General features: G+C 37.8%; 1 protein-coding gene and 1 long non-coding RNA gene across 2 annotated transcripts in view; one reads left to right on the top strand and one right to left on the bottom strand.

Annotated features, from left to right (window-relative positions):
* The first annotated feature begins 350 nt into the window (after positions 1-350).
* On the top strand, positions 351-24667 carry LOC135321144 (uncharacterized). The gene is made up of 3 exons (XR_010380638.1): positions 351-928; positions 5512-5682; positions 22937-24667. It is a non-coding gene; the product is annotated as an uncharacterized LOC135321144 (long non-coding RNA).
* PPP1R1C (protein phosphatase 1 regulatory inhibitor subunit 1C) overlaps positions 3436-26086 on the bottom strand; it is a 106215-nt gene continuing 83564 nt past the window's right edge. Inside the window, exon 5 of the mRNA XM_064484959.1 lies at positions 3436-3524. Coding sequence (XP_064341029.1) covers positions 3436-3524 — 89 coding nt within the window. The remainder of the gene's footprint in view (positions 3525-26086) is intronic.

Below are 26086 nucleotides of genomic sequence, written 5' to 3'. Positions count from 1 at the left end.
TCCCTCATCTTCCTTCAGAGAAATCAAATACTCAAAATTACATGTCAGCATAAGCACTTTTATGTAGTTAGACATGCTTTTTCCATTATCAGTTTTCACTTTACACTGTTTGCTTTTAGATGCGGGTAAAGGAACAGAATTTTTAAATCAATGCAATGAAAGTGGTTTATTTATGAATTCATAAATCCATATTGCAATTAAACAGACTCTGCAATACTTATAAGTTATGTGCTATGACAATACCCCAAACCAGTGTTTCCAAAACTTCACTCGATTCTGTGATTTTGAGGTACAACTTCTACTATGGTTATTTAACATTTTTCTTTAAATTGGTTTAAAATGTACTCACACTTTAAGCTAGTCTCATCCTAAACAACAATAGCTATAAAATCACAGCTTTGAGGTTGCTGTTTATGTACTTTTTCTAATATATAATAGTATTTAAAATATAAAGATAAAAATAATTTGTCCCTAGCCAACCTAAAATGTTTCCACAATGTAGAAAACATTGGTATAATTGACTTAAAACTGAAAATGAATGGTGAAAACTTTTTAAGAACAGAAAATACTCTGAGAATTTTGTTTTTTATAAAGGCTCTTACCCTGGTCAACTCTGGGAAGAAAAAGGGGTTACAAAATTATTGTCTAGTAGGGAGAACTCTGGTCTAGACTCCTGCTCTGCCCTTCTACACTCTCTGCTTCAGTTTCTCATGTTTAGGGGGATAAAAAAAAATCCTCAGCTTATCCACCTGACATCGTATTTCTCTGAGTCAGCGTATACAATCGAAGAGGATCCAAGAGCAAGTGGCCAGGATGATGAGAAAAGATCGGGAGAAACTGGTGATGTTTTATCACAGAGATGAGACCACTTAGGAGATGACCGCAGCGGGTTCTTCAGTATCAGAGCAGCTGTGATCCAGGAAAGGAGGTAAAGTGTAGGAGAATCGGAGCATTTAACACACAAAAGAATAAATAGAGCTCCTTGGCTGGGCCTGGGGTTCAGCTGCAGTTACTCAAGAATAAGTGAAGTGATCAACGCTTGATCGTGTACGAGATAAGGCTTGGATAGGTAGTCTCAGGTCCTTTATCACTCTAATAATAATAGGCACCAATTATTAAGTGCTTGTTAAACTGAGCTAAGCATTGTACAGGTCTTATTTAATTTTCACAGTAACCCAACAGGGGTAGGTATATTTGTACCTATTTTACAAATGGAGAAGTAGAGTCTAAAATTTAGTAGAAGTTGAATCTGAACCCAAGTCAGAGTGACCCAAAGTCCATATACTAAGCATTATGTAACATTACGAATGCTGTTTGGGAAAGATAAAGTTTTTGTTTTGTTACGCTTTGTTTGGTTTTGGCCAGAAACTTTCTTTGCCCATTCCTCCAAACTGAAGCCAAGTTATCTTCATGGAAAAAAAAAAAAAATTTGTTGTAAACTGTAATTATGTGAAAAGGAAACTGAAGAGCCATTATCCCAGCTGGTTTCCTTCAAATTTCTGAGAAAGCCAACATTTTTCCTAAGGAAAACTTAGGCTTTTAATTTTTATCTCTTCATTTTTAAGCATAGACAGCAGAACAGACGAATCCAGAAGCCACGCTATTTGTTTCCCCATGATGTTACAAAATCAGCAAAAGCTTTGGTTTCTTTTGTTTGCCTGAATCCTTTCGGAAAAAACATTGTCTTTTTATAGGAAGGGAAGGGTAATTTTATTTTTTAGCACCCCAGGGTATCTCAGATAATCTCAAGGGGTATTGGCATGTTTTATACACACAAATAATTCAAAATCACTTAAAACAAATTTGTGCCTTAATCAGATTTTAAGTAGGGAGAAACTTAGAAAATCAGTCACAATAGGTGGTCTAAAAACCCCAGAAATTTTGGGGGAAACTGGCTTAACAAAAATAGGACAAAACAAAAGAAGCCAGGGGAGGGAGGGAGAAGTGAAAAGGAAGGAAGGGAGGAAGGAAAGAAGCAAAGAAGGAAGAAAGGAAAGAAAAAAGAAACTAGGAACAAGTACTCATTCATACCTGTGATACTGCTTATCAAGGAGTTTTTGCATTTATTTGGGGATAGAAATATACCAAGGAAAATGATTGTTACCTCTATTGTACTGGCTTATAGATTCACTCATTTCTTTTAACCTCTATAAGACTCACATTCAAAATTAAAAATAGTAGTGTTACTTCTTTGAATATTGATATTAATACGTCACAGTGGATATCACATTTGATTTTTTTCTTCCTGTCTTAATTTACCTCTTCACCAACTTTTGAGAAAGCTTTTCATTTTTTTTTATCCCTGAAACATTTGAACTTCACCAATTTCATCAATGTGAGAACTAAATTGGACATTCCTCCACCCCCACTAAATTATGTGGTGTCTGTACTTTACATTGCAATGCAATAAATAACATTGTTCAGGAGGCCAGAACTTTGAATTATCAAAAGCCGTATTCAATAAATACATATTGTCTTTAAAATCCTGCTTTATACTAATACTTATCTTCTCTGCTAGTTCTATAGGGGAGAAATTAGCCCTCCTTTATTTTCATAACCCCCAGCAAAGTGCCTTCCTAGAGATGAACTCGTAAAAAAATAGTTGTTGAATTAATGAATGCATGAATTAGTGGAATTTCTTATTTTATGGAAACAGGAGATTTACAAAATGCTAATGATCCATTAAAATGCAACAGGAACCACTTCATATTTCAAGTAATAGCCCAAAAAAGTGACAGGAGAGATTTGACATATTTTATTTTAGACTTATCATTTTTCTTTCTTAATAATTAGTGGAAATTATAGGAAATATCTCTACAGCTTAGAAAATAAAGAGAATTCTCTGATCCTTTAACCATTAATGTGTTGTTGGAGGGAAAAAGATGTTTAATATTTTGATCTTTTGAATCAACAAATCTGGCATTTCTTTGTCATTTTGAAATAAATACCATGTACTATTCTGTATTCAGAAATATGATAAGGGCAGGTCTTAACTAAGTTCCATTAAACATTCCTCTGTAAGTTAAACTCAGACAAACACTCATGTCTAAATGTATTTAGTATTTATTTTTTTACTTTTAAAGTGATGCTATTTACATTTGACCTTACAAGGCAAATCATATCAGTACGGCATCAGGGATTAAGCGGGGCAGTGTTCAAGTTACAACAGTCACATGTTTGCAGATTTCTATGTCATTAAAAAGAAGAATCACTGTAAAATAAGTACTTATTCTTTAACTGAAAGTAATATGGAACAATCTGTATTCCGTTCTAAAGTTCCTTCAGGAGGTGTGTTACTACGGTATGAGTGTGGAGATGGAGAGCAGGGATGCAGAGTGCTTCTGGGCGTCAAGCAGTGGTGTTCCACGGGAGATTCAGAAAAGTGAACAGTTCAGTTACTCCCAAGAAGCCTTCTTGCTGCAGGCCCATAATTAATTAATGGTCCCCCTGCTCTTCTCTTTCGTTTACGCCTTCTTCTTCTTCAGGGAATGCTGATTCGTTCTGGCCTTTCATATGCTTAACCCCTGAAATTATAAAAATTATGCTCAATTTACTTCTGGCAGGTTTACAGCTTTGCTGCAAGAGAACGAAAATGAGTGGAAAGTTTTCGTTAGTATATTTGTGTTTTCTCCAAGAATCTCAACAATCTAATCCTATATTGACCTTTTAATTCACTGAGGAAGAAAATCACACCCAGCCAAGTTTCCATTAAAGACAGCCTATCATTTATAGTAATTAAATCTTCTCCATTAAGAATTACATCACAGCCTATTAAAAACCTGTTAACTAAAAATCTGCTCACAGGCTCTTATTGTAATTCTGATATATCATTTAGTTCAAATATTTCTTTTGGCATCCCTGAACTCTATTACGACGAGAACCATTAAAAAGCCTTAGGAACAAAGAGATGGGTGTGTGCCATTTCTGTAACTTGCAAACAACAAAAGAATCAGGATATTGTTAGTCTTCTGTAGGAATAAAAACATACCAATATGATTATGAAACTTCTGGATTAAAAATTCTTCAATAACTCCCCCCTGCAACCTACACAGAGAAAAGCAATTGGCACATCTTTACCTGCTATATGATCTGGCCTCTCCCTACCTATCTGGCCTCATTACCACCAGCCTTCCCTGCTTTCCCTGCTTGCCCCTTTCCTAGTAATTTCTGCTTTAACAATACTAGCCTACTCCTCCACATTACAGCTCACTCCAGGCTCCCTCACTCCATGCTTTGCTCAGTCTATTCTCCCAGCCAAAGAGCTTCTCCCTCCTCACTGCCCTGATAACCACCCACTCATCCTTCTGATCTCAGCTTGCCTCCTCTGTGAAGGCTTCCCTCACCCCCAAATAGACTTAGCTAGGTATTTCTCATATTTCTCCACTGCTCTTGGATTCTTTTCTCCTGTAACAATTACTTTATAGAACTGTATTTGTTTACATATCTTTCTCACTACGACAAACTTGCTGATGTCAGGATTATGTAGTTTGACTTTGGGGTCCCAGGCACAGAGCGGAGCGTGACAAGAAATAGGTGCTTATATTGACTGCATAAATGGTTCATGGAATTAATGAGGTGACACTCTGGTATATGTCTTTGGCAGTTCCACAACAATGTATATTCAGTTTTTTTCCAAAATAAACTCAAATTTGCAGTGTAAATCAGAAAGCAACTACTACAACCATACTCAATCTACACAATTATCTTTCATTTCACTTGGGTCTATTCATCATACCAGATGACACTGTGCATAGAATAATTTTTAACATGGAAAAGCCACTTTAGAAAATTGGCTAAGAGGTTTTTCTAAGTATTACCAAAAATCATTGCAGTTGGAATTGATAAATGAAAGCAAGTCACTGCTCATGTTTACTGTGAAACAAAGAAACTTAAAAAAAAAAAACACCATAAAACAAAAAGAGTAGATTTGCATGTACTGCAGTCAACAAGCCTCAGAGTACTACTTGGCAAAAGATGACAACCCTGGGCTTGGTGGATTATCTTGCAAAAATATTTGATCCGTTTTAATAATATTTAAATACTTTAATTTCACCTGCAAACACAGCACTCACAATTCCTATTGACCCAAGTCCGCAGAGAGACCTTTGTTATTAACAAATGGAACTTACTTCACATTGTTATAGATTATATGGGGGGAAAGAGGTCTAAATGCTAAGGAGGAGGAAAGGGAGTTCAATGATCATTCAGTCACTCTGCTAGAGTCTTACATACCTGAGTCACTAAACCTCACAATAACTCCATGAGATAAATACCTGGATGGTGAAATTTAGACTCCAAGAAGATAACTGACTTGTTCAAGGTTAAAAGGATAGTGAAATTCTAAGAGAAGTTCTGAAACATCATAGCCCCTCAATATACACTGACCTGACTGACAAGACTGACTAAATGAGTGAATGAAGCATAAAGTTCCATTGTCAGGAGACCCCCAACATATTTTTACCTTTAGTTTTTTGGACGCTAACCTAGATCAATCTCTATGATTCATCGTAGGCTTACAGTACTTATGAACCTGGTTCAAACCATCTTGGCATTCCCTCTAAAACATTAAAGCACAGTGATCATTCAGCCGCCTGCTGCTCCTTCCTGAGCTGAAACTGTCTGCACCACCCTGCGTTTGCAAGGGTTCTACTCTCTCCAGGGCTCATCCCTTTTATCCTCAAGGTAACTACAGAGTTATGAAGTTGTGTTCAAACAATTTTCTTTAAATTAGGGTTAACTTAATGCCAACAATGATTTGTCTATATGAGGGGGTCAAACATTTTTTTGAAAATGGTAACCAAAATGTCCAACTTACTAAACCATTAATCAGCCATTTCCCATACTTGATTATAGGTCCACTTATTTAATTTATTTTATAATAATAATGGGCACAAATACACAAGAAAGTCTTCTTTAAATTAAAATCACTCACTTGGGCAAACCTTGGAATGTGCCTTTCTCAGCCTTATTTGAGTGTGACATTAACTATTTCCAGGTGAAAGTTTTTTTTTTAAATTTCTTTTTGTGGGGGAGGTAACTGGGTTATTTATTTATTTATTTTGATGGAAGTACTGGGGATTGAACCCAGGATGTTGTGCATACTAGGCACGCATTCTACCACTGAGCTACACCTTCCCTCCAGGTGAAAGATTTTGATGAGGCAGGAGTTGATGGCATATAGTCACAGAGCTATTCTGCAGATCCTCTCTGCAGAACCACAGATTCTTTGATTCCCAAAGCAGCTTACACCAATGTCATCTTTCCACTGGATAATGCATGGTAGGTTAATTTGTGTTTTGAATTTTTTTTTCTTCTATCAGTAGTGTTCATTTGGTTATAGATGCAATCATGGCTGAAAATGAAGGGTGAAGTCTGTGATGACTGTCTAATAACTTTCCCCCATCTGCCTCCTCCTATCCCCCAATACACATATGATTTGTATTTAAATTTGCTTTGACCCTCATTCCATATCTGATTAATTCTGGAGGTGGACGAAAGCAACTTGGTCTGGGAGTGTTGATAAAATTCTCTGAGCCTCCTCTTCTGCCGAGTGCTAATGAGCACATAGGAAAACACTTCACCTGCCTGGGGGCTGATTCCCAAAGGGCCTCCTAGAGCAGGAAAGACATAGCCAGCACAGCATGTGAGCAGGAGGCAGAGGGACCCCAAAAAATGCAACGAAGGTTCTTTTCCCCGCAGCAAAATGAACACACAGGAAAAGGAACCATATATAAGACTAGGATATGCAATATGGATACATGAAGGAATGAAGAAAATAGAATTTGAGGAAAAGAAAATAGACTGAGTGAAAGAAAAAAAAACATGTTGCCCCAATACAGAACATAATACTTATACTCTTCTCCACTCTGTAGATCAGAAGGTTAAATGTGAGGTGCATGAAGTTGTGAAGTGACTGAGTGAAGAATTATGAATAACGAATCCATGGAGGGAGGCTTATATTTGGCAACCTTCCGGTCAATATGTTTATCAATTAATTCGGAGAGGAAAACGGCAGATTTACTACATTTGTAGATAACGTGAAACTTGGAAGAAAAGTTGACAAAACTAGTATTCCAAAGAGGTGGAAAGATGAACTAAGCAATTAAGGTAGAGGTCAAAGGGAGTTTTGGTTTTAGAAAGATTATTTTGGTTCTAAAAGATAGAGAATGAGGGCACCCTAGATCGATTATAGTCAGGAGTTCAAGTGACCACAATTTCAACGTGACCCAGTAGAGTCGCCTGTTTGTAGGAACAGACCTCTTGGCAGTGTCGGTGGCATCTCTAACATCAGAGTCAGCAGTTTAAGAGAGGGAACTTCTCTCTAGTCATTTGTTGGACAGACCTTTCTGGATTATGCTGCTGGATTCTGGGCTCTGCATTTCAAGAGTTCCATTGAAGGAGGTAATTGGGTTTTATGCTTCATAAAAGCAGTTTTATGAAATCTTTTTCCAGAAGAATTGTATATGAAACTGGACTGTTTAGCATAGAGGAAAATTAAGAGAGGACAAAAGAGACTGCCACTTTCATTAAAAACATTTCCTATTCAAAGTATAAAGAATTTTCAACCTAGCCAATTTTTTTTTTCAGATGAACTTCTGTCCAATTAATTTAAGCCACATTTCCTATGATAAATAGCAAACGTAGATTGTTTTTGTCCTGGAGTTAGCTTGTTCTTCTCAGTCTCCTATACTATTACAGATCACCAATCTAGACTCAGTGAGCAATTATGATTCTGAAATTTCACCTAGTCCAAGAAAATGTGCAGTAAATCTTAAAGACAGAAAGGCGAAATGGTATTTTCCCCAGCATATATTGTGGCTCTGATGACCACGGTTAGTTAATCCTATTGGGTACATGGCTTTCATGGTCTAAGTAGTATAAATGGATTTGATTAAGTATTTTGGTCTCTTCAGTGATTCTCCTGTTACTTAAAATTTTCTTTTTATTGGAAAGTGCTAATCCTGATGAGTTGATAGTTACATGCAGTCTCAAAGTCAGCTCAGCTCTCTCCATATCCTGAGGCTGTTTCCTGCCCCTTCCTCCATGGAGGGCCTCAGCCCAGTTTGCTTCTCATTGCACAGCTTGCTGGCCTCCAAGAAGCTTCTGAATGAGGAGATTGTTCGGCTGTTCCATCCTCTGCCTGACCCAAGGACATGCAGTTTACACTCAGCTTTGCAACTGTTCTGCTTTGACCCTGCTTTTTTGTTCAGATTTACCATTGTTTTCATAGGTATTCTTGCTCACAGGCAGGTTTACCCTCTGACCATCCCTTTAAATAATAGCAATTCATCGCATTACCCGGGGGCTCACTGACCTACTTTCTTCTTCGATTTGCTGCCCTACAGTTGGTCTGTTTTACTTGTCTCCCATGTGTAAAATCACAATCTCTCTCTTTTTTCTACTTCTTTTATTTTTTTACTTTATCTACTTCTTTAACAAACTCCTTTCTTTTATTTCTCATTATTTCTTTTAAAATTTTGATTTTATTAAGAATACTTGATGCAAAGGAGCAGTTATATACTCAAATTCTATAGTGAGTAGTAATTTTATGTTGTTTACATGAGAAAGAAAAAATTTAATTTCTTTGCTTAAAATAATAATTTTATGATATTTCTACCCTATAATATTCAAATGTAATAACTAGGAAAATATGTGTTTACTTACCTAATTTACTTAGTTTCTCAATACATGAGTATCACTTACCTGGAATATTTTTTTAATACCAATATTAGAACACCCTGACCTCCTCAGACATTATAAATTAATTGCTCTAAAATCATTGCTTTTGGAGTTTCCAGATTCTTCTCTTGAAAGGAAAAACAATCATACTTCCAGTATACATACTATGCATTCAATTTAAAGACATTTATAATCACCTTTCTATTAGAAATTTTCTAAAATTATTCATAAAAATTAATGTAATGATTTTCAAAAACCCGTGTTGAATTTCATTTAAACCTACAGCTTCAGAGGAACAATTCCTTAAAGTATGTTAATGGCTTGGCACATCCCAAACGATCTGGAATCATTTCAATTTGTTTCCAAAACTTACTGTGCACCTACTCTAGTTACCTTTTCTTAGATATTTTCTTAGCTATTCTTAGATATTTACCCTTTCATTTTTCCTGCTAATAATAGAAACTACTCTGAGGGGGAAAAAAAAAAATATATATATATATATATATATAACAGATTGGGTAATGATCATATTTTGGGGAATAAGATGAAATTATTGAGAATGAACAGCACTGTTATTTCAGATGCACTAACTAGAAACAGTCTCCAACTTGCTAATAGAAGGGAACAGGGCCTCTTACAGAAGGTGCCAGAAAAGTCATTTAGCTGGAGCCTTTTAAGTAAAACTGGCCATGAATTAGACTTCTGATATTTTCTTCAAATGAGTTCATATACAAAATAATAGATATATTTATTGACATACTTATGGATATATTTATTGACAATATTCTTTTGAAGTACCTCATAAAATTGCATACATATATCTGACTACTGGACCATCCTACCTGGATCATACCATGAATTATTCTTTTTTATAAATATTATAATTATGAATAGTTCAATTATATCATATTATAAATGTTGTATCAAATGAAAATCTTGACAATTCCATAATATTTGCAATCTTGTTTGGGTATTCCTTTATTTGTTAATACAGGGCACCTGTTAATACAGGAGCATGGCCACCACCCCCCCACCTTGTCCTCCAGAAGCCTTTGGTAAGGAAGCCGTATAAACCAATGGACACAGAAGGAGACTAGCCTGTGTTCCTGCTCTGGTCCCTTCTAGTCCTCCTCACAAACAATTAGCCAAGAAAGCTGCTTTCCCTTAAGCTATAGTGCTGTGGGAAAGTGCTTTTCCTCAATCAGAGAAGCATGACTTTTAGGGTTGAAAGAACTTAAAAAGGAAATATTGAGTTCAAACAGGAATCCAATTGCCTTCCAACACACGTACATGCACACACATACCACCACCATTTCCACCATCACCATCATCATATTAAGATGTGAAAACCAAGGTTTTCTGAAGTCCCACAACAATTAACAGTCACTCACCACAGAACACAGGTTTTTAGACTTTTATTCCATATTCTCTGCCTTGTGTCACACCAAACACAGAGAATGAATATGTTGCTAGTGCCTGGGAGTCCCAGCAGAGTTCCCTTCCCTGCCATCTCTTACCCAACCACAACCTGGTTGCCTGATGTCCGTGCAAAACCACTAAGAGGTATAATATATTCCACAGGATATGGAAACTGGACTCTTTAGAAAACTGCTCTAACGGATGTTTGGTGAGATTGAAATGGACTGTTAGTATAATAATTAAGGCGATATCATGGATTCTGTTCCTATAAACTGACTTGGAAAAAAACACCACAAGTAGCATTGATTCTATGTATTCTCAGATCCAAATCACTTACAAGTCACTTTTCTGAACACAATCATTTTTTACAATCGGAGTTTGCATGTTCTGGAAGTTCAACAGTACTACTGGAACATAATTAGAAGTGGGTAGAAATAAGAGGTATAGTTTTCTAAGTTCCTAGGAAAGATTTATTTCACAGCAAGTAACATAATCCCCCAGATACTCCTGGTTTGCTCTCTATTTAGTGAGCTATCTATCATTTATTCTTTTCTGCAATACTCTCTACCCTCCTCTGTTTATAAGGAATGATTCTTCTCCCCACTCACTTTCCTTCAGAATCCACTCTTCTTCTCACTCAAAACACAGGGCATCAATCTGCACTGCCTAGTTCTTATATTACCCTGCCCTCTGACCATTATATCAAGACCAGAGGTACCTGACCCGTGGTCGGCCAGTCATAATCCTTTCCCCATGACCTTGCTATCTGCAACCAAGCCATTATAAGAGAGGTTTTCATTTCTAGATGATGTAAGATATTACACTTGTTTGTTCTTGATGGCTATGTCTCCTACTTAAGGAGACAGCTGGTCTGCAGGGAACTGTGGGGAGGATGAAGCTGACAGGCAGTATAAAGGACGTGATGCTGACCTTTGATTCTGTCTCTCCCCTGAGGCTCAGCCACTTCCTTTCCTTCCTTTCCTAGTAGTTTGTTTTCCCTTAATAATATGAAGTAACCAAGCACTCTTTCAGTATATTTCCCTTTTGCCTAAGCTAATTAGATTTGGGTTTTGACATATGAAACTCAGTGTGCTGAATATCTATTCTGCTTTTTTCCTATCTTCCCAGGAATCACATTTTGGGATGAAAGACAGGAAGGGAAAACAAAAGGCTACTAGGGTATTCCTCACCCCTTGCCATGCCACCGTCTTTGAATGAAACTTATGATGAGCTGAGAACCAAAGATGGGAAATGTTCCATTATGTCTCAGGAATGTCCTTCGAGTTAAATCTAAACCTGAGACTAATGATTGGAACTAAAGAAATACAGAAAGTTTAGAATGTTTTTTACAAAGGCAGTAATTGTCTCCCTAAGGGCAAGGCACTTTTTGAAGGATGAATGTCAGACTTGCAGGTCAAGGGGGCTGAATCATCACAACTGTTTTCATGCTTTGGTTCCTGAATTTTATTACTACCGAGCTCTGAGCATTTATGGTCAGCTCTCACTGTATGGCTTTGTAAACAACCAGATGACAGAGTTTGAGTGATTCTAAAAGAAGTGTTTTCCCCAGAATTGTCACAACTTAGGTTTTATAACACTTAAAATTTGTCAGGTTTTGCAGATTAAACATTTACTTCAGTAAATTGTGGAGAAGACATGCCACATATTGACACACAAGCTATCTAGCACATTAAAAGCAATCTCCTGATGATTCTAGGAAAGTATAGCAAAGAAAAACTTTAAAAATCCCCCAATAAATTAGTTCTTGAGCTTCCTCCTTATCATTATTTCAGTTTGGTTTTGAAAATACAAGTAGACAGGACCTATCGTTCCTGATGCCGTATATTTTGTTGTAGTCGTTCATCGGTATTTTCCCACTCACCTAATTTATCCTTGTATTATGATCACAGCCAATTCAAGGTAAAAGGGAAGGTTAAGCATGGTTGACCCTGAACTCCCCATGGGGCATCCAACCCTCCTTGGACTGGAGGATTACTTTGGATGTTTCACCCTCTTTCCTTCCTTTATGTCTTCACTCTATATAACCAGTGTTTATAATTAACCCTGACTAACCTGCTGCGGGGCTCCCTTCTGCTGCCCCTATTATTTTCCTTATTATAATTCTATCATCCTCTTTGTAGTAACAATGAATTATTATAGCAGTTTTCAAAATTTCAAGGCAAAAAACAAAAATATCATTCTATTACTAACACAACACTTTTAAAGTGGGAAGGGCTACTGCTATCATTCCCATTTCACAGTTGGAGAAATTGTGTCTACCAATAATTAAATGAGTTGTCCAAGATGCCTTGGCAAGTCAATATCAGAACTGGCACCAGAACCCAAAATTCCTGAATTTGAATCTACAGTTGACCTTTGAACAACACAGACATTAGAGACGCCAACACCCCCACTACACACACACAGTCAAAAATGACATATAACTTTATAGGCTGCCCTCTATATTTGCAGTTCTGCATCTGTGGATTCAACCAATCACAGATGGTGTAGTACAGTAGTGAAACCGAGTGTAAAAGCCTTTCCTTGTCCCTGTTTCTTGCTCGTAGATAAAGGCTTTCAGCCTCCTAGACCCTGCCTGGTCTAGGGCAGATTCAAATAGTTACTAATTAGGAGAGTGAGGGAATGCAGAAAGAAACAATAGTGCATCCATGGGGCCTGGGCCTGGTTCCTTCTCAGGGGATGCGCATAACAATTTGATCCAAGTCTCTGAGTTCTGCAGGAACTAAGGCCCCCACCCAGGTGAAGGATGGTAACTTCAGGCTAAGCAGACAGGTGGACCCCAGACTGGCTGGAACCAGAAGGCTGACGATTGAGATTCCTGGAATACCGCCTTTTTACCTCACCACAAGCCAATCAGAGGAAAGTCACACACCCTGCACACCTCTTCCCAAGTCTTGCCTATAAAAGCTTCTTCCCTGAAGCCCATTGGGGAGTTTGGGTCTTTTGAGCATGAACCATCCCTGTTCTCCTTGCTTGGACCTGCAATAGGTAATCCTTTCTTTGTTCCAAACGCTGAAGGTTTGCTTTGTTTTGCTTCACTGTGCATCGAGCACACAAACTTGGTTTCAACAACGGTCGTACATATTTATTGCTAAAAATCCACGTGTAAGTGGAACTGAACAGTTCAAACCCATGTTGCTCAAGGGTCAACTGTGATTCCTTTCCCACCGTGACATCCAATTTCTTATTCCGTTGGGCCAAGATCTCACTCTTCTAGTCACAATGTATTCCTAATTGAAGATTTTCCTCATTCCCTTGAAATATCATTTTAACAATATGGCTTTTTTTCTCACAGTCCAAAGAAAGTTTTAAGTAATGGCAATTGTAATCCAGGTGTCAAGAAAGACAATTATAGATAGAGATGATGTAGGAAATTAGGACTTTGTACTGCTCCTTACACTGTAATATTTAGATATTTAGATTCCTTTGTTTTCTGCCCATTCGTAGGGCTGGTGCTATTTAAGAATAAGGCAGATATTTTTCTATGGCTGTACTGATTTCAAATATTCTGAAGTACTTTTCCCATAAATTATGGAAATGTCCTAGGAATTTCAACACCTCCTGAACTACTTCCTTCACCGATATTATTGCAAAACTGAAAATGACCTCAGTCCTGTTTTTTTCTTTTCCAGAAAATGTAATCGCCAAAACAATGTAGCAAGACAGATTACATCTGTTCAAGTCCATTACCAGAATCGAATTTTTCATGTTTTCTTTTTTACAAAGTTATTTTAGGGCACTTAATATGATCATCCAATTATTTTTAGATATTTGTTCTTAGGTGAATACCCTGTATACAAATAAATGTAGATGAGTGTGTGTTGAGACAGAACAGCTTGTACCTTTTTGTTACATACCAACTATCATCGTGAGAAGCCATAACCATCATATTTGAAGAAAATCCAAAATTAATGAGCATTTTTTTCTATTTCTAGTATTCAGGAAGTCTCCAAATTAAGAAGAGATTGTCTTCCAAAAATATACTTGTAAGGTGTTTAGAACTCAATCTGTTTTTTTATAAAGACAGATGTAAAACATGGGAAATCTTGTTTCATTTTTCAAGGTGACTGACATACAAATCCTCCAAAGGAAAAGACCTAGATTTGTTGTTTTGATAAACTCATTCATAGTGGATGCTGGGGCTTCTGGGCCTGTGCTGTCAATTGGCATTGAGGATTCCGAAAAAATGGTAGGGTTATTATGCACGTGAAAGAGAAGAAACACTTGTGCTTTGGGGAGAGAAGGGAAGGAATCAGCAGGAGCAGGGCAGCATCTGAGGGAAGGGAAAAGGAAGAGAGATCGTCTGCTGGACCACGGGAGAGAGGAAGAGACTGGAAAGGAGAGAGATGGCCTGTGAGGATTTTAAGAGACTTTACCTCTCAAACAGAATATTTGCTATTAAACCATCTCCTCAGTTTATCTTGAAATTGTCAGTAAATTCTACATTGCTATTTACACCTGGGTGCAGTAAATCTATTCCAAGAAGCAGGAAGAGAAAACTGGGAAGAACTTGGTTTGGGTTTCATGATAGTTAGTTATTCGGGGAAGCCTGCGATGCCTATTTAACCCATAAAGATCCAGACATGCAGACCCAACAGTTTCATTTTAAGCCAACTCAAGACTGGCTGTGTTTCTGTGACCAAATACATTTCAGGTTAAAATGGGAGATGCCAGAAACAGCTTCTTCAAATCCTATGAGTTCCATGGAAAGAATAAGGGAGTAAACTAGTCACTCATAGTCCCATAGTAAACCAACTTTTTATTTTTACATCAGTGCACTCAGGATTGGTAAGGTGTGGGGAGGGAAATGGAGGAGAGGAATCTCATTATTTACTCTATGTATGAATGATTGATTCCTAATTATTATGTTTCCTGTGATGTACCTTAAAACGCATCAGAATGGAGTATGTGATATGTATGAGTGCACATGTACAGGAATGAAGATGTGTTAATTTTATCTACCCCTTAGGGATGGCTTATTAATATTTCAAGTATATCTGTCAGAACTCACACTCCAGGGAGTGAGTTAGCATTTAAAGGACCCTAATGGAAAACCTACATAAGAAGGGCACCAATTGTAACCCCAATCAATACCAGAAAGTTTTTAATCAGCATATAATATGCAAGGAATAATTTTTCTTCAAGGAAATAAATGGTATTCAAGATATGTCTACTGGCTAGATCCATTGAATGAGCACCCTTGCATTTGCGTTAATAGGGTTTAAAAATCTAGTAAACCTAATAGTGTGCACATTTTTCAAAGTGGGATCTAGCTTTGGAATTCCAGTCTATTCTCCATACCGTCTTTGTCACTTGATTCTGACTAGAAGTTTAAATTAATCCTGCCCCTAGAAAATTGTCCCCTTTGCCTTGAGTAAACCTTTCATGCAAGTTGCTTGTTGGACATCTTAAGAGAGGGCTGAGATGCATTCACATTTCAGAACAACTTGTATGGTTTTGAGGGAAGTTTCTGCTTCTTAACTAACATTTGCATGGGTGGCAAAATTAGGAGCCAGCCATGCTGATTATCTGAAGAAAAGAAATCATAGTAAAGGAAACTGAAAATATAGAGACATAGAGGCTGGAAGAAGCTTGACATATTTAAGAAACATGAGGAGTGCCACTGAGGACAGAAAATTGGAGCACATTGAAGCCAAGTGGAGAGTTGTGAAGGGAGTCAGAGGACGGACGCAGCCAGGTCACGTAGGACATAAGCAGCCCTGGTGAGGAGTTTATTTCTAAGGATAAAAGAAATCCCCACTGGAACACAGATTACTTGTTAGTTGAGTACTATCAATATCATGGATTGCCTACATATTTGCCTAAAAAGGCCAGGCAACATGAAGCGATTGTACTATACAAAACAATAACTCAAGTTCAATAATGAATGGCAATTGGCAGTGGACTTAAAGGTTAAGGATACCACAATAAACAAGTAGGACTTTGGCAAATGAAGATCACATGCTTTATCTTGTGACCCTATGTCCTGGGTGGTAGTGGTGGTGGTGGTGGTGGTGGTGAGGGGACAACCTCAAATCAGATGCAGGTGGTGGTTGTTATGCTGAGATGTGAGTCAAGTATTGTCACATTCTCCTGCTTTCCAGGACAAGACACATGTCTGAACTTGACTGAACTGTTGCGTTAAATCTAATGTTTAAATGATGCTGGCGAATTAAAAAGAAAAATAAATTATTATGTGGGATAGACAAATCATGAACTTCAGTGGGGCTCATGGGCTTCCATAAATAACCTCTGATCTATGTAGTGAATGTCTAACCTTCAGGATATAGGAAATCTCCCTTGACCTTACTTTCTTCATGAACTGCAGCTTAAATATTCCTACTATGCAGATAAAAGAATAAAAACTTTCAAGCAAATCCTAACAATTTTTAAATACTACAATCTAACATCTTTTTATTCAATAAGATTTGTTGTGTGCACCATGTTTTAGGTGCTTGAAAGGAATGAATAAACAAAAAAGATCTCTGCCTGTGTGAACTTTAAAAAGCCTTGGGAGGACACTTATATTTAACAGATAAGCAGGAATAACAGGAAATGAAGAGGTCACATAGGAGACTGAGGGTGGAGAGGTGGAAAAGACAAATGATAAATATAACAAATACATCAATTATATAGTATTATAGAAGGTAACCAATGCCACAGAGAGAAGAGAAATGAAGCAGGGTGGGAAGGGCTGGGGAGTGCTGATGGTCTTAGGACCATCTCTCCAACTCTGGCCTCCTTAGGATCTGCCTCTGCCTTCTATGTAGAGCTTCATTTATCCTCTTTCTACTGCCTTCTTCCCCTCAGTTTATCAATGGACTCAAATGTACTCAAGTATCTTCTATACTAAAAATAAACTAGCAAACACCTCCTTTAACCTTGCTTAATATTCCTCTTGCTTGTATCTCATCCTTTAAGAAAGGAGCTGTCGACACTGCTGGTCCCACTTTCTCACATCCTGTTCACTCATCCACCTACTCTCATATGACTTCCATTTCAGTCTCTTTTCCAAACTGTTTATAGATGACCTTTGGTTGAGCTAATCCAAGTGGTGTTTAAGCTTTAATCTTATTTCACCATTCCTTAGTCTTTGCCATTGTTAAATAGTCACTCATTCTTAAGGATTCAACTTCTCTTGGCTTCTGAGATATCATTCCACTGGTGATCTCCCTACTGCATTTAGTTATTCCTTCTTCTCAGTATCCTTTGTGTTCTATTTTTCTGCATTTACCACCTTCTTAAATATTAGTATTCCCTCAAGGTAGTTTATTTTTATTTATTTAAAAAAAAATTTAGGGGGAGAGGTAATTAGGTTTATTTATTTATTTATTTATGGAGGTACTTGGGATTGAACCCAGGACCTCACGCATGCTAAGCACCCATTCTACCACTGAACTATACCCTGCAAGGTAAGTTATTAGTTCTTTAAGGTTAGGAAAAACTCCTTTACCAATACAGACATCATAAACTCAGTATACCCCACACTATACACTCATTTATTCTCTTTTAATACTGGTCTTGGTTAACTGCTTTCAGTATGTTTCTGAGAACTGAAGGTAAAACTTTTGGATCATTTCCTCTGCCCTGGGAAACAGAAGGCTTATTTTTATCTTCAAATTTTAAAGCTTTTATTTTCTAAAAATAATAGTTTATATTCCCATGTAACTGTGAAGACTGTGCATGTGTGAATAAAGAATTTGGGTGTTACAAACTGAACATTATGTGTTATGAGAAACTTACTAGTTATCATCTGAAAGCATTTGACTTACAAAATCTGGCATATTGCCTAAATTTATTCTTCAAGAAATTAAGTTTATATTGTCATATCTGGAAGATTGCATCTGGAGTGTTTTTTATCATTTCATCCTAGACTATCTTTTTAAATAAGATTCAGTTTAAATATTAAGCACAGCTTTTAAAGAAACTGAGCTTATCTAGTCATCAGAGGTTAGAACAGAAAAAATTCTCTTCTGGTTTTCATCTGTTATAAATAGTAGATGTCACCCAACTTACAACTTGTTTAAGGTTGAAAATACGTCCTTCACCAATTAACTCCCTGTGGCCTTATTTTAAGGAAGTATATTCAACTGCATAGTTTCATCACACATACACACACACAAATACACACATTTATAGTTCAAGAGAATTGTTTAACGGTAATATGACATAACTTCAGTGGGGGAAGTGAATTTTGGCTCTGGTTCTGAACTGCTGTCCAATCAGAATTACCATTTATCTTTATACAAAATATTATTGGATAGGCTTGTTAAGTCTCCACAGACAAGAATGTCCAACGTAACATACATACTATGCATGTACGCTAAAGGAAAATAAATCTATTTCTTCTTGAGAGACTAAATATTTATACTTGAAATGTGTTTCAACATATTTCAGGTGTTGAAATGAGAGTCAAATTCAAGTGCATAATTTATAAATATGTGAGTATTAAGAGAGAATATACTACACCATACATATAAAATGGAATATAAATATAATTTTAAAATATTTGTGCTGTTGGAAGATAGTGCAGGGCACAGAGTAAAACTGAGGAGATTTATTTACCTAGAGGATAAAATTATTCAATATAATTTTCAGAGATTGATACGTACATTCGTTTTACTAGTAACAAAGTATATAACTTAGAATACTACCAAATTAATTAGCAATATAGTGATGATTATTGTGATAAGTACTTTTTTATACTTGAAATAGTACTTGCTTTGTGGTAGTGTGTAATGAAATGGGTCTTTATCTTTAGAAATATCTATACCTGGTTGCATTGATAAGAAGGCATAAAAACTAAATGTAAGAAAAAATGCACAATCCACAAACAATTATGATTATTCAAGGAATCCATGAAACAGTTATCACAAAATCGGCAGATTTCTAAATCTCCTGAAAAAGGGCTAGCCTTTCCAGCTTGGAAATACTCACATGTAGCAAATACTCATGCCTGTGCTTGGAACAATTTGAGACATCAAGAAACTTATGATGGTTGGGCCAGTTAAAACCACAAGTGAGAATTAATCTCTTCCTCTTACTACCCTTTCTAAGCTACTGTTGAGTGGGCAAGGTCTTGAAGGATTTGGCTTTCTTTCTCCCTACAACTTTAAACCAGAATTTACTACTGAGAGTCCTTTCTGCGGCAGTATTTAGTTGTTCTTGGGTTGAGATAATCTAAACAGCTGGGATCTATTTCAGATTTGTCTGGCTCCAGCTGGACATGCCCTTAAAAAAAAAAAAAACCCTCTTGTTCAAAGCTGGATTTTCACCGTAATCACAGAATTTAGTTTACAAAACCAAGACATAAACCGTTTTCCTGCACAGGGCTGCTTTGACCTGGTTGTCTACATAAAAGAAATTCCAACTGCTTATTCATCTCTTTTGCCAGCATTTGAGATTGTCTCACTCTCTTAAAAAGGCCTAGAGGTCTAGTTCTTGCTGGGATTTTGTTAAGACAGTGTAAATGAGTTTAAATGAGAAATATTGTGCGCACCAAAGAATGATTCTGACTCATTGAGTTCAAGCATGTTTATCGCATTCTTGCTACTAGAAACTCTATTAGCAAAATTGTTTGTCTTGATCTTGACTACATTAAACCAAATATGTAGAGCTAGGGAAGGAGCACATGGCTGGGGAGCAGAGACAAAGAAATAATCAATGGGGCTGAAATATCCATGAAACTTTTCAGAGCAAGAGGAATCAAGTGATAAGAAAATTGCCAAACTCTGAGTCAGCCTTGCCAGGTTGTCAGTCTCTGCTTCGTCCTGGGAAATCACATTGGTTATGGCCTCACTCTGTGTCCCCATCACCTTGACTGCTACTCGTAAGTTCTCATGACCGAGCAGGCAGGTGAACACCACCATGGAGCTGCAGTGGGTGAAATCAGCAACCCTCCTTCAAACGGCATCAAACTGTTTTCCAGTTCAGTGAGGGCTAAGTCTCTTGAAACTTAATTGTGAACTAGAAAATTTCTACATAAGAGTCCCCAAAACATGTGTAAAGTATGTGTTTTTAATAATCTAAATAAAGCAGGTGAGTCAGAATCTACTGTTGGTAAAGTCCCTGAGTAGAAAGTGGGGCACTGTCACCACCACTTTACTCGTTATCCCAATGAACCACAGGGAGAAAATGTTCAGGGTACTTACCTGAGTGACTGTCTGTAAAGTTTTAAATCTTCTGAGCAACGTCAGTTTACAATTAGAGAATGCATGCTGGTTATTAAATTTTCAAAATAAAAGTGGAGAAACCTGCACAAAAGTTAAGAACAACTACTGAGATCTACTAGAAAGAATTTGATTACTTAAAAGATAGCCAACAGGAGATCATTCTGCTTCCTGAGAATGGTGGCGGCATTTGGATCAGGTCATTTTAACAGTATCATTTGCAGCATCAGGTGATTATCACCACACCATCTCCTCATCTATGGTTATGACCTATGGGAGTTCACTGAATACTAGAATTACCTTTGTGTAGCTTATAAAGCGTTATAAATGTTCCTAATTTTGAACAACGAAGAAAAATATATGCTGTCATAAACTATGGGCTTATGAACAAAGGCCACATGTGCCATGTTGATAAATCTACTTTTCATTCTCATCCATTCATCCAGCAAATATTCATGTAGTCCACTAAGTGTTAAACAGTGAGCTCGGCTCTCAGGACCCAACATAGATGTGATGACTGCTTCACGGAGCTTATAGTTTTTGAGTTCATTTAATTCACTCTGTAGATATTTCTTGGGTACCTGCTACATGGCAGGCACTCTTCTATGCTAGAATATGCAAGTAAACAAAAAAGAAAAAAATCCTGACTTTGTGGAGCTTCTGCTTAGCAGGAAAGTCCAGATAATAAGCAAATAAGCACCAAATATGATAAATAAGTAAATGATAAAGTATTCTAGGAAGATAAAGGTATCACATGAAAATATAGAGTGGGGGGAGGGAGCAGGACTTCAGTTTGAGTGGTTGTAATTTAAATACAGTGGTTCACCTAAGAAGTGACACATTTGAAAAAAGCCTTGAAGGAACAAGGGAGTTGGCCATGCAGACATCTTGAGGAAGAAAGTATTTGGGCAGGGGGAACTTTCAGAAAGTGCAAAGCCCTCAAGGCAAAGGGGTGGCTGGCATTTTCAAGGAACAAGAAAAGAAGCCGCTGTGCTTCAAGCAGCACGAGCCAGTGGGAGAGTAGCAGACAAAGCGGTCAGAGAGGTAACAGAGATCCAGATCCTGAGCCTTGCAGTCTTCATAAGGACGGTCAAGAATCACTCGTGTTGCTGTGGTGAGAACAGACTGTCATGTACAAAGTAAAAACAGACCCCATAAGAGGTGCGTGCTGTACTCCCGGTGAAGAGCATGGATAGCTCAAACAGGAGTGGTAACAATACGGGCTGTGAGGGGTGGTTAAATATCTTTTGAGAGTAGAGCCTATTTCCTGATAAATTGTATGTAAAATGTGAGAGTAAAAAAGAAGTCAAGGAAGACTAAAATTTTTGGTCTAAGCAACTGGAAGAATGGAGGTGTCGTTAACTGGGAGGAAGAAGATTGCAGGAGAAGCATTTTTTCCCCCTTAGGGCGGGAGTTAGTAGGGAACAGATGATCATGTTTTTTGTTAGGCACGTGTTAAGTCTAAGACGTCTCTTACATATCCAAGTGGATATCCTTTGTATTTCCAAGACTGTTTGATAGGTGAATGTGGATTTAAAGTCTATAAATTGGGGAATCATTTGTATGTAAAGGTACATGGAACCACCAGACTAGAAGAGATTACCAAGGGGGTGAGTATGGATAGAGATGAAGACCCAGACTAATCCCCAGGTCACACTGCCGCTGAGAGGTCTGAGCGAGGAGGATGAGAAACCAAAAGGAACAGAGAAGGAGCACCCAGTGAGGAAGGTAGTAAACCTGGTAGGAGTGGTGGGTAGGAACTAAGGAGAGAAAATACGTCATGGAGGAGAAAGTGACCGACTTGTCAGATGCTGCCAAGTAACTCTTGCGCTAAGAATCCATCACAAGGTTTAGCACAGTAAGAGAAAGTGCAAAAAAAAAAAAAATCATTAAAGCTATGATTAAAGTCACAAAAGACCATTTTTAATAGACTTTCTCAGTGATCTGCAGCAGCTGATCAGCTGCTAGTAATCAATTTTCTTCTAATTCTACAAATACTAACTTACGGAGTGTTCACTGTTTCTCTCACTGATTTATATATAAACTTTAAGGGCCTAATCTTAATTCAGAAAATAGTACAGTAAATACAGTAATATCCTAAATTAATGCTATCTAAACTCACCTCAATAGAGAAAGAGATTCTTTATATGGTATTTATATCAATGTGGACCTTCCAATTTGCTTGGAGAAGGCTACATTCTTTACTCAACAAGAAAACTAGAATAAAAATTTATTCCCTAAATATCACCCATCAAAAATGATACCAGCCACATAGGAGGTCTTATGTAGGTAGTACTGTTTTCATTAATGAATTAATTTGTATGATATTGTAGAGATACATATAGATACACATGTATTCACTGGTATAGTGTACATACATAGAACCCTATAATTTTAATTCTTTCATTGCTATCTTGATTTAAAATAGACTTTCATACTGGTAACCATTGTTAATATTGCTATATTTTTTTCCATTTTTACTACAAAATTGAAATCATACAACAGATAAGACAGGTATTGTTGTGTATCCAGCTTTTTTTACTTAATGTTTCATGATGGTTATTGTCCCCATTTGGGGTTTATAAGAGATTCACAAATGTAGAATTTTGTAATAAGAGGTTTAAGCATTTTTTTTCTGTTTCTTGCAGAAGTGGTACTGTAACCAAGCAGGACCCAATGAGGCCTTCTCGGGACAGGCCCTTCCCCCGTATCCTCTGCTGTATCTCCCCTCTTGAGTTCCCATGAAATAGTAATTCATGAAAACCACCACCAGTGGACAAAATTAACTACTTGATGATCATGAGAACGTATCCCCCAGACCTCCTGGCACCTAAGGATTGGTCATTATCAACCAGAGAACTGTGCACAGCTGATCACACGCCCTGGGCCGCCCCTCCCTCAGCTGGCCTTTAAAGATGCTCAGCTGAACCCTTGGGGGAGTTTGAGGGCTTTTTGTGCACGTGCCACCTGTTCTTGCTCCACCAGGCAATAAACCTTTCTCTTCTCCAAACTCTTGACTTTGGCCGCGGCAAATGTGTTTGGTAACAATTCTGGGAAGCCGGCCTAGGAGTTTGTGCCTGTGAGGAGCGGCCCCTTCCCGGGGCCCCAGCAGCTGCCCGAACTCACTTCACTCCAGGAACCGGAACCGGAAGGAACTCTGCCAGGCGCCGGCCGCTCTGGTGCGAGGCGGTTTGGAGCGGAGAAGCTTCTGGAGCTGTGGTCCACATTCAGTGTCGCCTGGGGGTGAGTCACTCCAGCTCGAGCCAGCTGGGAATTCTCTCCTCTCCCTCTGGGCTCCTTCCCTGTGAGAAGTGAGCCGCTCTGGGCTCGAAACGCCACTCTGGGTCTTTTGAGAGGTGGGCCTATCTGTGTGGAGGCCTCCATCTGGGAGTGGAAGTAGAATTTTCAGACGACACCTCTTCTGACTGTTGGTGCAACCGTAGTTTATTTGTTGTTTACACTTTTGTGTGTATGGTTTTGGAATGAGCCACCTGGGCTTACGCAGGGTGGGAAAATTCTGCCTGCTCCACCTGGGCTCACTGCGTTCTGGGCTCATTGGGAGCCGCTCTGGGTCCATTCTCTTTGAGCAGCCAGGCCACTGGAGGCCTCCGTCTAGGAACGGAACTGGAATTTTTTGGGTTTGATCTTTCGTTTGTGGGACCATGTTTGCTGTTTGTATTTCTGTGTGTGTGTATCAGTGCTTGGATTGGCCGGCTGAGGCGTCTTTGCTGAGTAACAGGGCTCACATGCGGTGACACCAGGGTATCCTTCCCTATTGTGCTGGCTTTACCTGCGGCAGTGGAGCACTGGTTGGAATTTTCCCTTTCTCACCTTGGTCATTCATTCAGCTTCACCTCTGATGGGGTATTGATTGGGAACCTCCCTCTTGGGGACTACGGAACTGTGACACTGAGAGATCATTTTGAATTGTTGTTTGCTTGATATTTGATAACATTGGTTGTAAATGATTATGAATGATCTGAGCTCTGCTCCATCTTATAGTCCCCTTAGGGTATATTTTGCAAAACTGGGAGATCTTCAGCTACGCTCCCATAAATGGAAGAAAATGATATATTTTTATTGTAACACTGTAGGCTCAGTGGGATCAGAGCTCAAATCTCCTGAGATCTGGAGAACAATGGCCTTTAATGGCTCTATTATATCAAAGCGGGCCTTTTGCAATTACTTGAGCTTTTATCATGCTCTTGTGCGCGGATGCGCCAGTACCTGAATCCAGATCCTATTCTCTCTTACAGGTTTTGCTGAAAGTGATGCATGTAAATGGGAGTGAATGATATATATGCATTATTGTCTATTACTGTTATTTCTTTATAAACTGAAATGGATATTAGGAAACTGAAAAAAAAAAAAAAAAAAAAAAACCCTGAAAGTAGCCAAGATGGTCGGTCTTGTGAAAGCACTTAGAGGAGGAGTTTGCATTTCTCCTCCTGTGCCTTTGAGATGTAGATGATGTGCGCTCTCGAGGGAAAAGAGGGTTTTTTTAAAAACGCAAATGGAAAAACTGTGAGATCTCTGGTTCTGTCTATCTTTATGTAAAAAATTGACTTATAAATGAACTCCATTTAATTGACTTACAAGTAAGTGCTTAAAACTTAAATACTTCTAAGTATAAAGGAAGCTAGATAGGACAAATTTCAGGTTCATGTGACTAGGAAATATTCAGCATTGAGTTTATGCCTGTTATTGAAGCTAGCATAAGCTTGTTGGTATAATCAATACAGACCTGTCTTTTACTGTACCTTGGTTTACTAAAGGTCAATAAGTTTACGTTGTTTCTGTTGCAGAGTTTGTCAACAGAAAGAAAAAAATAACTTGGTACGATAAAATTCTTATAAGTGAATTAAATGCAAATGTAAGAGCTTTGGGTGAACTCTTTAGAAATAAATTATGTTTTAGAAGTGTCTACTTTAAAATGATCTCTACAGATATTTGGTAACTTGAAATATTAGCATTTGCTAAGTTAAGTGAAATGATGGAAGTTTATCGAATAACTGAATAACTAGGTCATTCCCAAATAAAATAAGATACTGAAACATTTACTAGAAATTAAGATTTTTAAGAATTGGGGGTTTTAATTTAAATATGTAATTAAAGGTACTAAAAGTAATGGGGGAAACATTTCAGTATATAGGAGAAAAGTAGTGTAAATGTTTTGTTTAAAAAGGGGTATAAGAAATGGAATTGCATTTTGTTAAGGGGAAAGAAAGTGATTTGGTCCTAGAGCCAGTTTCTAGAGGGGGGACAAACTAATATGGATACAGAAAGTTGTGGAAAGTTTGTGGAAAGGGAGCCCTAAAAAGGAAGTTCTGTGCATGGTCAGGCTGAGATTAGATTAAACTTAATTTGGTAAATGGCTTTTGTTATTAAAAAAATTAGGTTGGTGCAGGACTAAATTTGGTTCTTCTCTGTTACTTAGAATGCTTCTGATAACAGGTTGTGTGAAACTTTTTGATATTTTTGACAAACTTTCTATCAAATTCTAATTAAGTTCTTTTGACTTCAGCTGACTTTGAGATGCTTCAGGGGGCTCCTGAGGCATCTCAGAGAAACATGTTAAACTAACTAGGATTGGTTGGTATGCTGAATTGTCAAATGAGTGATTATCCTCAGATGAGACAGTATAAGTGAATGCTGTGGACATTCGAGAGATTATGTGGGGCTTCTGTGGTTTGGATATGTCCTGGTATGGTGCCATCAATCATGGTTTTGGTTGTTATCTTGGAATGTCGTGTGTCACAGCAACTTGGTTAAGCTTCTATGCCGCAAACGTTGTAATT

This window comes from Camelus dromedarius, chromosome 4, assembly GCF_036321535.1.
Source record: "Camelus dromedarius isolate mCamDro1 chromosome 4, mCamDro1.pat, whole genome shotgun sequence".
NCBI lineage: Eukaryota > Metazoa > Chordata > Mammalia > Artiodactyla > Camelidae > Camelus > Camelus dromedarius.
This window is presented reverse-complemented; position numbering and strand designations above follow the sequence as displayed.